General features: G+C 48.1%; 1 protein-coding gene across 2 annotated transcripts in view; it reads right to left on the bottom strand.

Annotated features, from left to right (window-relative positions):
* The window catches only part of MTUS1 (microtubule associated scaffold protein 1), a 1,716,559-nt gene that overhangs the window by 1,056,682 nt on the left and 645,232 nt on the right, over window positions 1-14,645 (bottom strand). For both annotated transcript variants that reach the window (XM_069631569.1, XM_069631568.1), the window contains exon 3: window positions 8,490-8,697. In XM_069631569.1, the coding sequence (XP_069487670.1) occupies window positions 8,490-8,697 (208 nt within the window). The remainder of the gene's footprint in view (window positions 1-8,489; window positions 8,698-14,645) is intronic.

Genomic DNA, 14,645 nt, shown 5'->3' with positions numbered 1-14,645 from the left:
AACAATGCAAGTTGACCAATGCATCCATATATTTTACGTAACTGTCCTAACTGCTGCAACATTTGGCTCCTCGCATTGCACTGGCACCATTTAGGCTATTAGGTCATCTTCATTGTTATATATCACCATTTCAAAAGAAGGTATCCAACACATATTTCACTGCAGCACATGGTACATAGCTCGGCAGCCATATTTCAAACACTACGTTACTCCTTACATTTTGAAACTTCTGTTTCCCTTTCTTATTGTATGATGGAAACACCATTTGAACACCATAACCCCCTAACAATGTTTGAAGGACGTACGCAGCAATTCCTTTTCTTTGATCAACAACAGCCCCAAACATGTTCATGCTACAAGACACCACACTGCGTACAATGGCCCAGCCACCCACGTACGTTGAGGCAGCGAACACACAGTCTGCCATCGTCCACCGTTGCCTCGTAACACACTGCATATATAAATGTTCCTTAGGGACTGTAAAAGCACATTTTATGTATGTTGCCATCTGTGCATTTTGGGCAGCATGTGTACGGCACAATCATCTCTACTTATACGTCGTACTACCTTTACCGTAATGACACTACCAACATTCGAAAAATGCATGCTACAATCGCAACACGTTAGCCGGCTGAATCTTTTTTTTTTTCCAGCATCATCTGCGGAAAGCGAAACCTAACAGACCACTCCTTCAACAGGACAAATGCTCATTGTAAACCAGCCTTGAGTGGGAAGCATGATTAGCTCCAAGGTCAGGCACTGTATGGAATTGTAGAAAAAAAGGATACATAATTTACCAATTCTACGCATCCTCATTGTATTGAAAGTAATAACTGACACAGGTGCACGCAGCAGTCAACCGGCACACGAACATCGGCATCTCACATTTCAATGTTGCATTTTTTAGCAAACCAGCTCCTGCATTCTCCTGCAATCTGAGGGGACCCCACCATGAGGGTTCTTTTTTTTCCTTTTTTTCTTTGGACACACACAGAGACATTGTGCCGTGGGTCTAACACTCGCTAGCACTGTCATTTTTTGTAAAAAGTAAACACGTGAATGGAGCGTCTGGTGGCAACATTTCAAAGACATTTTGCGTGTGTGGAGCCATACAATGACAGTATCACCAATAACACAGAGGGCAAGGCAGCGAGTTAACATATGACGCTACTCAATAACACAGTACTTGGTCCATTAGGCAGTCACCTATTACAACATCCTTCCCGCAAACTTTTGTCCTGTACACTGCCACTAATAACAGCTTCTTACATCTATTCTTATTCCTCTTTCTTCTCAGATACCTTGCACCTTACTGCGCGTGCAACACTTCGACATTCCAACAGATGGGTAGTGGACCAAGCATTGCCAGATTACCATAAGCAATGTGTTTTCCGTCGTTATCTGGGCTGCATGATATGGGCCTGTATGTCCATTTGCGGTTCCTGCTATACAAACCAACCTGCAAACGTTTTGATGTAAGGAATCCCAGAGGCACCAGCTGCTACCTTGTCTATCTTGCAAAGAAAATGTGTTCTTCCACACGGCCGACCAAGGACCACAAACTAATCCTTTTTCCACTTTGCTAGATGACAAAAGAAGTACAGAAGTACACAGACAACATTGCAGAATGGATTTTGTTTGTGAAATAAAAGAGCGGTGATTGCAGCCACCTTACACATTCTCGTGAACATTCTGTAGCAAAATAAAGCACTTGCAACAAATCACAGTGTTGTTCGTAAAGTGGAATGTACGCTCTGTGTGCGCATGTCTGCTTATGCTTTTGTTTATGTTGTTCCTTTCCGGAGCTAGGTGCTCATATGACACAGTGTGCTACGTTTGGCACGCATGTAACGAAAATACCTGGAGTGCACGCTGTGAGCAACGACTCTCCACAACTAGAGTCAGCTATGCCAGGGACTGTTGCGATGGTGTATGCCACCCACACGTATATGCAATGGAAGTGATGCATACATTACAATTGCACACAATAGGAACGCCAACCGCATTCGTTGGCCAGCTCAACAAATACACAAAGGAAAGCTAACAGTCAGATGGCCTGCTGTCCTGTATATGGCGGGACTTAATGACGTTGATGATTTTGTCTGGTGCAAATGTATGTGGGTCAGTCTGTACATTATCCATACTTTAAATGTATAATGATTAGTAAGTTGTGTCATGTCGCAATATAGTCCACAGCTGGTGACAGTTTAGCTTCAATTAAAGCACAGATCCGCGCTCAGGCTTGGAGCGGCAAACTGGAGCAGCTTTCGCCTGCTCTCCATGCTCAGTCTGTCCCAGTGCGTCATTTACACCACCCTTGCGTGCTATGACAAGGCTAGTCCACATCTATACATTTACCCCTTTTGTTAACTAACAATACTCTAGTCCATTTCATAGTCTTTATATTTACTGGGTGATCATCTCACCTTACAGGTTCTCGGGGACCTGGTTTATTAGTCTCCTTCTCTTGTTTTTAGTGGTGTAGGCTGGTATTTTCTTTTTGGCGCTCTGCATCTTTGATGTCTTCCACCCGTTCTACCTGTAAGGAGGGTTGTTCTGTAACAGATCCTAGAGATTGCCTGGTTCTTCTCTCAGTTCCTGCTCCATGTTGATCCTTTCTTCGATACCTTCCATTCTCTTTGGGTTCTACTGTTTCCCTTCGACTGTACAGCGCTACTCTGTCTCTGTTCCATTCCCCACGTCCCCCAACTGTTGTCTGGATATAATATTCATAGACCTCACTTGCACTGTACTTGGACATGGTTATATTGTCTTTATGTGGCATTTTGATCTCGTCTTGTCTGATGTTCTATCTTTTGACTAATTTCCTTGCATTGTGCACTTTTTTCATCTGATATACTGTATTTTAACGGCTTTCCATTTACTGTGCACTTCCTTTCTCTTCCTCTGGGTTTCTTTCACTCTTCCTTCTGTTTCTCTTAATTTCTTTTCCATTGGCCTTTTGGTTTTCTGTATGCATTGTGGCGAGAGTCTCGCGTTCGATTGTCTCTTCCTCATGTAAAACGGACAGACTTCTGTGATGCTATTCTGAGTCATCCGATGTGCTGCTATGCTTAGGTTTACTTATTCTTGGCAATCTATCCCACCCTCTGTATGCTGATTGGATGATCCCTTTAACATGTCTATTCATTCTTTCCACCTGCCAATTCCGTTGTGGTGGATACAACGTGACTTTTAGGTTTGACATTGTCGCTCTTCAGGTACTCTCATCTCTTCAGAGACGAATTGAACTCCACTGTCCATCAATATTTCCTTCGGGTATCCTTCTCTCCTGAACACTTCTTCAAAACATGTTATCGCTGACTTTGTTGTTATTTCCATCATGAAGTAAACCTCCGACCATTTGGACGTGTAGTCCACTATGACTGTAGCATACTTTTGTTATGCCGGAATATAGTCCATTGGCCATATGAAGTTTAAGAAACCGGAGGGTATTCTCACTCCTACTCCCCTTGGGTCCTCTGCACAGGTGGCCAGGGAAAGGTCATCGCTCTTGGATTCTGACCCTAGGGGTGGAGAAGCAAGGATCGATCACCTGGGTAGATGGTCCTTGAGGATTGGGACCGGGGTGCCCTTGGGCGAGACATGGTATACCCCTTTCCCTACTGCCAACCAACCAAACCCTTCCCCAACCTTTATGGCCTACTATAAGCCAGTTCCCCTCATTTTTCCACATCTAACACTTGACAGGACTGGGACGAAGAAGAGACCACTAAACAGTGAAGATAACAACTTTTCACCGCTTTGGTACTGGGACAAAGCAGATACCGACTAAGAGCTGTGATGGTCAGGTACGTCCCTTTAATTGTGGTCAGTCAGGCTAATTGGACATTCAAAACTGCAGCCTGTCAAGGAGCTACAGGCGTATAAATGGAGCTCAATCAGACAGAGCAGAGAAGTAGCGTGACAAGGGGAGCAACGTGTGAGGAGGCAGCTGTGGTGGGACTGCAGGCCAGGACGCCAGCAACTATCCCAGCAGACCTGGGTGAGCCGATTTGACTGGTCTGATTTCCCCCAAGCCTGGGAGCCTTCCTACCCCAGAGCAAGCAGCAGGAGCTGCTTTGGAGCTGGAGAAGAGAATGCTGCCCACATGCTGACCGAAGTAATGAAGCTGCTGGTGTCCGGAGAGAGGCACAAGGCAGGCGAGCAGGGCTTGAGCCATTAAGATTTCCTCAACTCCAGTCCTTGGAACTATGGGAGGAGAAGCATAGAAGAGGAGAAGCATAGAAAACCGGTGAGTGTCAGGAGGGCATAGAGGCTCTGGGGCGCTCCAACAAGACCGCAAGTGAACAAAGGCCCGTAAAAAGGGAAAGTTAACCTTGAACAATTAAAGGTTTATTGAATACCAAAAAAAAGGGAAAATTACTTTGAGTCAATAAAAGTTTATTGAATACTGAACTAAGTGGAGATTTAACATTGAAAGAGTGCACATTGAATGTCGAACTGAGTAGAACTTTAAACCTAAGCCATAAAAGTGCACATTGAACACTGAATTGCATTAAGAACATGTTGCACAACGATTCTATTCAAATATCAAAGTCAAGAGTATCAAAAGTGGAAAAGAGCCAAAAAATTAACTTTTGTGAGTGAATGCAGTGCAGCAAGGCCACAGCTTGGCAAGAGATGCGCGACATATGGTGGCAGGGCCACAAGGCTAATAAGGAGAAGCCAGAGAAGTGCAATAATACCCACCAAGCCAAGAGGCCAATAAAAGGAACTAAGTGAAGTTGACTTGGGGCACAGGAGCAGGTGCCAAGGAAAAAGCGTGTGTGCGTGCTACGCAATCCCGGGGCCATGATTGCACGACTCGTAATAGGTGGACCGGCCTGCATGGTCAAATATAAGGACAGAGCAACAGCCTAATAAAAACTACTCCATGTGAACTGGCGAAGCAAGCCAGAAGAAGGGTAAAGTGTTACGCTCACCTGCTATCCACGGGGACGCCACCCAGCCAGTTGGTCATTGGTGCCCTTCGCAATGATTCCCTGGTGTGGTCTCGGTGTCGATGGGATTCCGCCTGGTTGTCGGAATCGGTGGGCTCTCCGTCCTGCTCCCTGGGCAGGGGCGCGTTGTCTTTTGTGGGTGCGGGCGGTCAAGTTACTTCACTGACTGCTGCCCTTATAGTGTCTTTCAGGTAGGTTTTATTGCGATTGACGGCGTAATTCTTGCATGCCTTTTCTCCGTTCTAAATGTCTCTTTTTTTTATCTCCCTAGGAGCGCGGAGTGTACGCTTGGAGAACTGGATATACTGGTTCTCACCGGGAGATGATGGCGCGCTATAGCGCTATGATGTGTTAAGGAGGCGCTTTGGGTAGCGCAGCAATGTCTTGTCCTCACTGACCTGTGCTTTTCTCTTTACGTAGTTCGTGGTGAGTTCCCAGCGCAGATGGAGTTCCGGAGTTATGCCGGCCGAAAAGCAACCAACCAGGTAAGTCTTTAAGCGCTTTGTGGTTGTAATGTCTCCACTACCTCCTTTAATGATGTCTTCCTCCTTTTCTCAGGTCCTTCGATCTGGGCGGTGAACTCAACCAACAGAGCTGCTCAGCATCTGCGAGCAGTGAAAGATGATGAATGCAGGTAAGATTCTGCTGCTAACGATGTCCTTGGTTTTTCTGCAGGTCTGGAATTCACCATGCTCGTGAGAAAGCTTGTTCGGGTGTGGTTTAAATATCCACTGTAAAGTAGTCCCTAGGCCATCACACCCAAAACACTAGACCGCAGCGCTTGGTTCTAGGAATCAAGCTATGTGGATGCCTCCATGTTGGCTGAATGCCTAAATAAATTAGTTCCTCAAGCAGATGTCTTTTCTTACTGATGAGCCTGGCGCCAAAGGCGCCAGGACTGGCCCCAAGAGACCTTATTAGTGATCCGAGCCCTGATTCCATCTGGCCAATGGGCTTGCCAGTGGGGATCAGGGCTGAGGGTTGTGACATAAAGTTTACCTGATGTTTTGTTGAGACTTTTTGGAAAGACTGCAGCAAATATAGGTGGCAGAGTTTAAGTCTTGGGGAAGGGAATTCTGAGACTTAACGGAACCACACTTGTTGTCTTGAGAACAGAGTCTCACAACCCCATTTGCTTTTGGATTGTGTTACTTGAAACTTGGGGAAAGGAACCTTAAGGATTGGTTCTGAACTATATCACCTTGAACTGGACAAAGGTACATTTTGAGAGTTTTTCATGGACATTTCTTGTGCTTTGGGAAGGGGAGCTAAAAGTAAGCTGTGTGCTGGAAGAAGCTCAGAACTTTGAGTTGAAATTTGAGTTGAACAATATTTCTTTGACTTTTGACATCCCTACTCATTTGTTAGTTTTAGTTGTGAGGGCAAGGATAGCTTTTGGACACAGACAGACTTAAGTTGAACTCTTGACTCAGACTTACCTTAGTTTCGTTCAGGTAGGGAAAGTCCCACCTTAGCAAAGGGCAAGATATGCCTTTAACCATCCTGACACTTAAGTTAATAAATATCTTTTGCTTGAACTTTAAGTCTGTTGTCATTCTTCGTGATGCCAGCACATAAGTCTACTCCCAGTTGATCCCACACTTCCTTTAGCCATTCTACTGTTCTTAGAGGTCCTACTTTGGTTATCATTCGTTTGTCACCTTCTTTGCAAAGCGTGCAGTTTCCCAGAGTTCTCTCTCTGTCAATTTGGGGCCACCAGTATTGCTCCCTTATTTTTATCGTATGGTGAGTGTCATTCCTGTATCTCCTTTTTGACCCAGCCGATTATCTTGTTCCTCAGACTGGTGAGAGGCATCGGCATGGTCCCTCTCATAAGAACGCCTTTGTGCTCATGTAATGCTATCTGTAATTTCCAGTAGCTCTGCATTTCTGGCACTAGCTATCTTTCTCCAGGCCACCGTTTCCTAGTGTACTGCAACGCATTTATTATGTTTTTATCTTATTTCTCTTTGCCATTCCTCTGAAGTTATGGTTTGTTCTCCTTGCCTGCAATTCTCTGATGGATGCTATGATGCATTTTTCCTTCAGATAGGTTCCTTCCTCCTCTCTTGACAAGGGCAGTCTCGAAAAGTATTCGGCTTGTCTTTTCCCCCCCATCTTTGATGCCAGTCTCGCCAGCCTTGGTGTTCGATTTCCTGTGCTCTTGGATCCTAATATGTTCACTAGCGGTTTGTGATATGTCCACAACTTGAACCTTCTTCCCCATAAATATGTCCGGAAGTGGTTTACTGCCCAGGTGCATGATTGCGTTTCTTTTTCTACTATGGAATAATGAGGCTCTGTGCTAGTTAGTGTCTTTGATGCAAATGCTACTGTATAGGTTTCCCTACGGAACTGTTACATCAGGGCTGGTCCTATTCATTACGTACTTGCATCTATGGCTATGATTGTTCCATTTCTTGCGTTCAATGGTTTAGGATTCAGTGCTTTCTTCCACGCTGTGCGCCATGTTCATGATTTCTTCTAGTGTAGGTGCTTTTCATTGCAGCATTTTTTCTTGTATCATGCATCCCACTATCAACAAATCTCACAGCATTGTGTCTAGGGTGACCACGAAGTGACAATTGGTTGCTAGCTCTCTTAGCACTGTGAGGAAGTCATCGACCGAGTCGTTTACTCCTCGTTTTCTTTTGTAATAGCCCAACCTGTACCTCAGTTCTTTCCCTTTGTTCTCAAACCTTTTCTTCAGCTTCTTCAGAGCTTCTTCATAAGGACTATGTTTGCTGCGTCATTTTGTTTCTCTACCGGCAGCGTCTGAAATATTATCTGGCCTTCTATCCCCAACGCATTATTCATATGGCTGCTTTTCATTTCTCACTCAATTCTAGCTGTCCCAATGCCTCCATATAAATGCTGAAAATCTGTAGCCATTGTTGCCAGGGTATGACCGAGCTACCTGGATTTTGCAGAAACACTGGCGGCGTTGCCACATGCTGGACCATTTTCTGTCAGTGCCAATGTGTTGTTTTCCCCTTCTGCCTGTGCCTTTCTTGGCCTGTGGATCCTGCCTGTGAGCTGCTCCTTCTCCCTTACTTTGATCCTGTCCTTGTTGCCATTGTGGGGATCCTTGTTCCTTCAATAAGCACACTCCACACAGATAGATTAATCAGGATAACACATTATTGTTTGAGGCCACAACTGCTGACTGTTAAGCTTCAATTAATTGTCTAAATGCACAGACCCACGCTCTGGCACGCTTCTCGCAGTCATTTACGGCCCACGCCCCTGTGTGGCGACACATTGCTTCTTTCCGCTGCACAGTGACCCAGCTAGTCAGCATCACTACAGAGTTTTCATTAGCTTCAGCATTCTGTCACGATCGTCAAAGTGGACAGTGAAACGATTTATGGTATAAAAAAAGAAAGGACCAAGCGGTATCTAAAGCAAAGAGCCAAAATATGCACTACTGCACTCACATAAAAAATGCCTCAACCTCCACTGTTCCGACATTTTCCTCATCTGTATATAACACAAATCTAAATGTTTAAGCAGCGTGCAACTTACCATTAGGCACTGCTTGGTTATTCCTACGGGGGGACAAGGCTCCGTTAGCGACAACATTTTTGCTGGCAGTTTCTCTTCTCACATGCTCAGGTGGCGGCACTTTTGATTTAGCAACAGGAACTTTGAAAGCAGTTATGCTTCTTGTGGTTGGGGGAAGCTCTTTCTGTACAATCTTGCCTGCCGCTGAGGGTACTTTGATTGATGCAAGCTGAAAAACATGACATGAAATTATTATGAAAATGTACACCATGTGTGTTTAGTTTTGAAGGGTGGACAAGAGCAGAGGACGGCAGAGGAATGTGCAAATGGGGTGGGACTTGGGAGATAAAAGTCCTGGTAGAAAAATTATTAGTTACTCACCATAGTGACTAACATACTCTTAGTCCCCTTTCCTCCATACTGCAGGGAGTCCCTTCCTAGAGACAGGAGACAGAACCTTTTTCACCAGAAAATAACCTTCGTCCCCTTTAAATTTAGAGGCGCGTGGGGGTGCAGCCCTGGGAGCATGCACTGCCCTGACTCCGCCCTCCGCTGCCACACCCCAGTCCCGATACACGCGTCGACATAGATTAACATTGCCTAATGACACTGGTTTTATTAGGGGGGAGGATGGTGGGACGTATGGAGGAAAGGGGACTAAGAGTACGTTAGTCACTATGGTGAGTAACTTATAATTACTCTTACGTCCCGTCCCCTTTCCTCCATACTGCAATGGCGATTACAACTGAGTGTAGCACCAGGTTGGAGAGGAGACCCCACCTTAAGCAAATAGGTTTCCAAGAACCGCCTGTCCGAAAGCCGCGTCTGATCTAGACCCGGCGTCCAAACAGTAGTGCTTGCAGAAAGCCGAAGGGGTGGCCCATGTGGCCACCCTGCTTATGACCTGCCAGGGAACATGCAGCTGGAATGCGATGACCGTTGCCTTGGCTGTTAATGCATCGGCGTGCATGTTAGCTTGCAGTGGCCTATGCTGTCCCTCGTAAGCTTCTTTGATGGGCGAGACCATCCAAGGGGCTAAGCAGGCCTTGGAGGCCTGATACCCCGGTCTTGATCCACCAAAGGTGACAAACAGTGCGTCCGACTTGCGGAAGCCCTTGGTCCTATCCAATTAGAATTTCAGGGCACTCCTGACATCGAGGCAGAACTCTCTGTGCCTCGTCCTTAGGCTCAGCAAAAAACGTAGGCAACACTATTTCCTCGTTCCGATGCAATGTGGAAGGCACCTTACATAGGAATTCTGGGTGTGTCCGCAGGTCTACTTTATCCTTGTGAAACATAGCATAGGGCTCTGAGGCGACCAGCACCTGGATTCCGCTGACTCTGTGAGCCAAGATGAGGCAGACTAGCAGGTCTGTCTTAATGGTGACCAGCCTGATGTCCGTGGATGTCATTGGCCACATGGTTTGTGCGCCAAGGCCCCCAAAACTATGTTAAGGTCCCACAGGGTGTGGCCTCTTTATGGGATAGGTAGAGCCTGGCGAGTCCTGTCAAATGCTTCTTGACAATCGGGTTGGAAGAGGAGACCACCTCTTCCTTAGAGTTTCTGTTGGCCCCAATTGCCACCACGCACGTGCGGGAAGTGTCTAGCTGCACACCCGAGTGGACGAGGTGCACCGAGAAGGAGAGCACGTCGTCAAATGAACATGCCAGGGGGTTGATATCCTTCGGAGTCTGCCCAGTGGCAGAACCTGGTCCACTTGCTCTTATACTGGGTCCTGGCAGCTTTGCTCCTAGCCCCCTGTATGATCTCTACATTAGCCTGGGAAAGGCTGAGGTGCCCTAGCATGATCTGCTAAAGGAACCACGCTGTGAGGGCTATTTTCTGTGGCGCGGGGGGATAACCCTGGCCCCCTGCTGCGCCAGAGGATGTGCTGGGCCCATCGGAAGGCGAATAGATGGTTTCTCCGAGAGGCTGAGCAGCTCCGAGAACCATGTCCTGGCTGGCCACCATGTAGCTATTAGAATGACGCAGAGGTGGCGAGACTCCTTGATCTTGCATATCACCCTGTGTATCAGCAATGTGGGTGGGAAGGCGTATGCGGTCATGCCGTTCCACTGAATCTGAAATGTGTCGCCCAGGGAGCTGGGGCCCTGTCCCTGCCAGGAGGTGAACTGTTGGCACTTCCTGTTGTCCCAGGTGGCAATGAGGTCCACCTGGGGGTGTCCCCATCTGCTGAAGTTCTCCTGCAGCACAGGGTCATTCAATTGCCACTCGTAATTGTCCGCTCCCAGTCTGCTGAGCCTGTCCACCTCCAGGTTGGATTCCCCCAGTTGTTGGACGGCCGTGAGGTCGATGTTGTTCCCTAGGGCCCATTCCAACATGCTAAAAGCCAGCCTGTACAGTGGAGGGGACCTGGTACCTATGCTGGTTGAGTTTCTGTCTGAATGAGGACGACCTTGCCCTCGATAACCGGAAGGAAGGCTCTAAGCGCTAGCCAGATGGCCTTCAGTTCCAGCCAATTGATGTGGTACTCCTGCCTGGTCCAGGTGCCATGGATGCAGTGGTTGTCCAAGGTGCCCCCCCCCATCCCTCGAGAGAGGAGTCCATAGTGATGGTGACCTGTGGGGTAGGTTGCCAGAAAGGCTTTCCCGTCCACAAGTTGCATTACCTGGACCACCATGTGAGGTCCGGGTGAAGAGAAGGAGGAACGTGGATCATCTCCGCCTGAGAGCCCCGCTCCTGGTTTCATGATGCTGCGAAGTGCAGATGTATCCTCCTCATACTGAGTCTCGTGTGGGGGACTGCCAGTAGGACCGTTGTCATGAGACCCAGTAGGTGTTGGTACCACCAGGCCAATGTCACTTCTCTGCTGAAGAAGTGCGCAGTGGCCCTCTTGAAGGTCGTGATCTTGTCATCCGAAGAAAAGGAGGGCCGCCACTTTATTCATCAGCCTAGTGAAGACCCTGGGGGCCGAGTTGAGGCCGAAGGGAAGCACCTTGTATTGGAAATGGTAGCCCATGATCCTGAATCGTAGAAAAGAACGACAAAGCTGCCATATCGGGATGTGTAAGTACGCATGCCTTCAGATCCAGGGAGCACATGAGGTCTCCCTTGCACAATGTCTCCGCTATTACGGCTGGCGTAACCATCTTGAATTTTTGTAGCGGTAGTTACAGTAGGGAGAGGTTGAGGGTGGAAAGGTCCAGCACAACTCTCAGGCCCGCCTGGTTCTTTTTCTGAACGGCGAAAATCCTGGAGTAGAAGCCCAAGCCTCAACTGCCAGGCTCTCGACGAGCAACCGGATCTCCACCAAAAGAGTTGCTGTCCCAATCTGTGGGAGTGGAGGGGAAGAGGGAGGAGAGGCTGGGATGGGTAGGCGGTACCCCGTGGATACTATGGAGAGGATCCAGGCGTCCGTGAAATTCTGGCACCAGAAGTGTGAATGGAGAGCAAGCTTGCCCCCCACTGGAGACACGTAGACCCGGAGAGGCGTGTCATGCCTGCTTTCCCTCAGAGGCTGTTGCGGAGGAGGGGGACTGGAAAAAGCCTTTACTCCCCCCACCCCTTTTGTTGCTTGCGTCGATGTTAGGTCGGCCAGCGGTCCGGTTGCCTGGACCTCCACTCTTGGAAGCCGCTGAACCATCCGTATATACGCCCCTTGTCCGAGCGCTGCAGTAACTGGGTGTACGTTCTGGGCATGGTCTTTGTAAGGATGGATAAAGACTTCGCCGTTTGTGAGCTGTTTTTCTTTTTATCCAGCTCCTCGTCCGTAGTGGAGTGGAAGAGGTCAACCCCTTCGAACGGCAGGACTAAGATGCATTCCTGACACAAGGGTTGAATTTCGTAGCACAGATCCAGGCTGTTTTACACAGGTCTGTGGCGATGCAGATGGCCCGGCCAGAGGTGTCAATGTGGACCACGGTGGACTCCATGATGTCTTGTGCCACCCTCTTAGCCTCTGCCAGTCCTGCCTTGAATCGTGATTGGCTCTGCGCCGGAAGCTCTGGGAGGAAATCTGCAATTTCCCGCCAAAGCCTTTGGTTAACGGCTGCCAGCATGGCATCCGCGTTGGCTTGACGAAGATGCAGGGTTGCAATGGAATGCAGCTTCTTCACGTACGCCTCCAAGATCTTCTCCTCCTTGCCTAGCAGCGCCGCGGACGAGGAGGCGGAGGACGACTGAGGCTTGGAGTATAGTAATGCTGCAGCGATCACCGAGGAGTGCGGCTGAGGGTGGGCCGATAGCAACAGTGTATCCCTCTCCATCTGTCTGTACTTGCCATACAGGCGTCGATTGACCATCTGGACCGAGTGGGGCCTGAGCCAGCACTTTTGAGCCAAGGCGACAAACTCCTTCTGCATCGGGATCCCCGTTCTCGCCGTGGGACGTAGCGTGAGGACGGGGTAGCGGGTGGCTGCTGGAGGCGTTGCATGACCTGCCCATACAGATGCAGCGGGAACCTGCACTGCGCAAAGGAAGGTGAGGAGAGATACCTGGTTGACACCAGTCCCACCTTGACACTCATTCCTCCACCTGCTCCCTTCCTTGGTGCGGTATCGGGCGGGTGTCTGTAATGTCTGGCACAGTGGCTATCTTGTCGAGCTGCCTTCCACGTGCCTCCGTCGTGTAGCAAGGACTCTTGAGTATGGATCATGACTCATACCCTGCTCTTCAGGCCAAGAGCTGGTAGGCGTTTCACCCTTGGCGGATCTGCCGCTAGTACTGCATATTGGCGCCCCCTCGGACATGTTGCCGGTAATAGGGCATGGCCTCTCAGGTGAAGACCCGGTAAAAGAACCTTCCGGTGCCTCAGCATTGTCACTGGGAGGATCCACAGACCCCTCGGCCTGCTGGCCGGTAGCTGATTTACCCTCGGTACTCATGCTAGTATGAGAACCTGAGTGGTTCCTCCCACGCGGGCGAGTCCTTGGAAAGGAGTCTCCCTTGCGGGGAGCGCTGGAAAAGAATGGCCCTACCTTGGGCCTGGATCGATGATTGACGAAGTCCTTCAGGTCCTCTGGAGGCGACCTATGGAAGCACTCCCTCCACCTGGCTAGTCTGTTCTTCAGAGACCTCAAGGAAAGCGCATTGCACGCGGTACAAGCTTGCCAGCCATGGTGTGGGCCAAGGCAACGTAGGCAGACGGCGTGGAGGTCTGAAGTTGGAAAGTGCCTGTCGCAGGATGGACACCTGCTGAACCCTGTAGAACTCAACATGCGCCAAGGATGAGTGTGACGCCTGAGGACAGAGTACCTGAATGATAAAAAGACAAAAAGACCGAAGAGAAGAAGCATTCGCGCATGGAATTACATGGCCGAAGTCAAACCCAGGAGCGCTGGTGAATTCGGCCCGTTCCCATCGATGCGGAAAAGGGGACTGAGGTGTAACACCAGAGGGCAGAGTCAGGCAGCGCATGCTCGCAGGGCCACGCGCCTCTAAATTTAAAGGTGAAGAAGGTTTTTTTCTGTCTCCCGTCCCTAGGAAGGGACACAAGAGTAGGATGGAGAGAGTTTAGAGAGATGCAAACAGTTTACTAACTTTCAATCAATGTAGGAAATTCAAATTTAGACTGCTTGGGTCGAGAATTCTCACAATCGCAACACACCCAGACCCATCTTTCTAAGTCACATTACTGCATATTTATAGGCCAAATAAGTTACTTTATGTAAATTGTAATATTTTAATCATGCATAGCATTTAACCACTGAACAGGATCTTGTGCTGTAAACAAGATGATGTAATTGCAGTCAATGATTGATTTCAATGAGGTAACAGGTCCTCTTTGTTGAAGACCATCTGTTTGGGTGTATGGTAATGAAAATGTCATAAGATGTCACTTTAAGAAAATAATTTTCTTTTGAAGCTCATCAATAAAAAGAACCAGCAGACGCTACTCTCCACTCACACTACAAGTCTCAAGTTGTTAGAATATTAACTTATTTTGTTAAGGATCCCATTGAAAGCTGATCCCAAGGGTAGGGCCTAGTTTGCTTTGGGTTGAAACTCTGGTCAAGTCAGTGCAATATGGGGCTGAAGCGTACTCACGTTACTCAAACCAATACAAAAAAATAAAATGTTACATTACATAAACTTTGAATAAAATTATAGTTCTTTTGGCGTCATTAGATGGGCAGCAGCGAAACTAAATATGCTTGCCACTCAGACAACATCCTATCACTTCTCTTTTGTCATTTTAAAACAAATGTCTCTGGCAC

Source organism: Ambystoma mexicanum, chromosome 6q (assembly GCF_040938575.1).
Source record: "Ambystoma mexicanum isolate Mex_15411 chromosome 6q, UKY_AmexF1_1, whole genome shotgun sequence".
Taxonomy (NCBI): domain Eukaryota; kingdom Metazoa; phylum Chordata; class Amphibia; order Caudata; family Ambystomatidae; genus Ambystoma; species Ambystoma mexicanum.
This window is presented reverse-complemented; position numbering and strand designations above follow the sequence as displayed.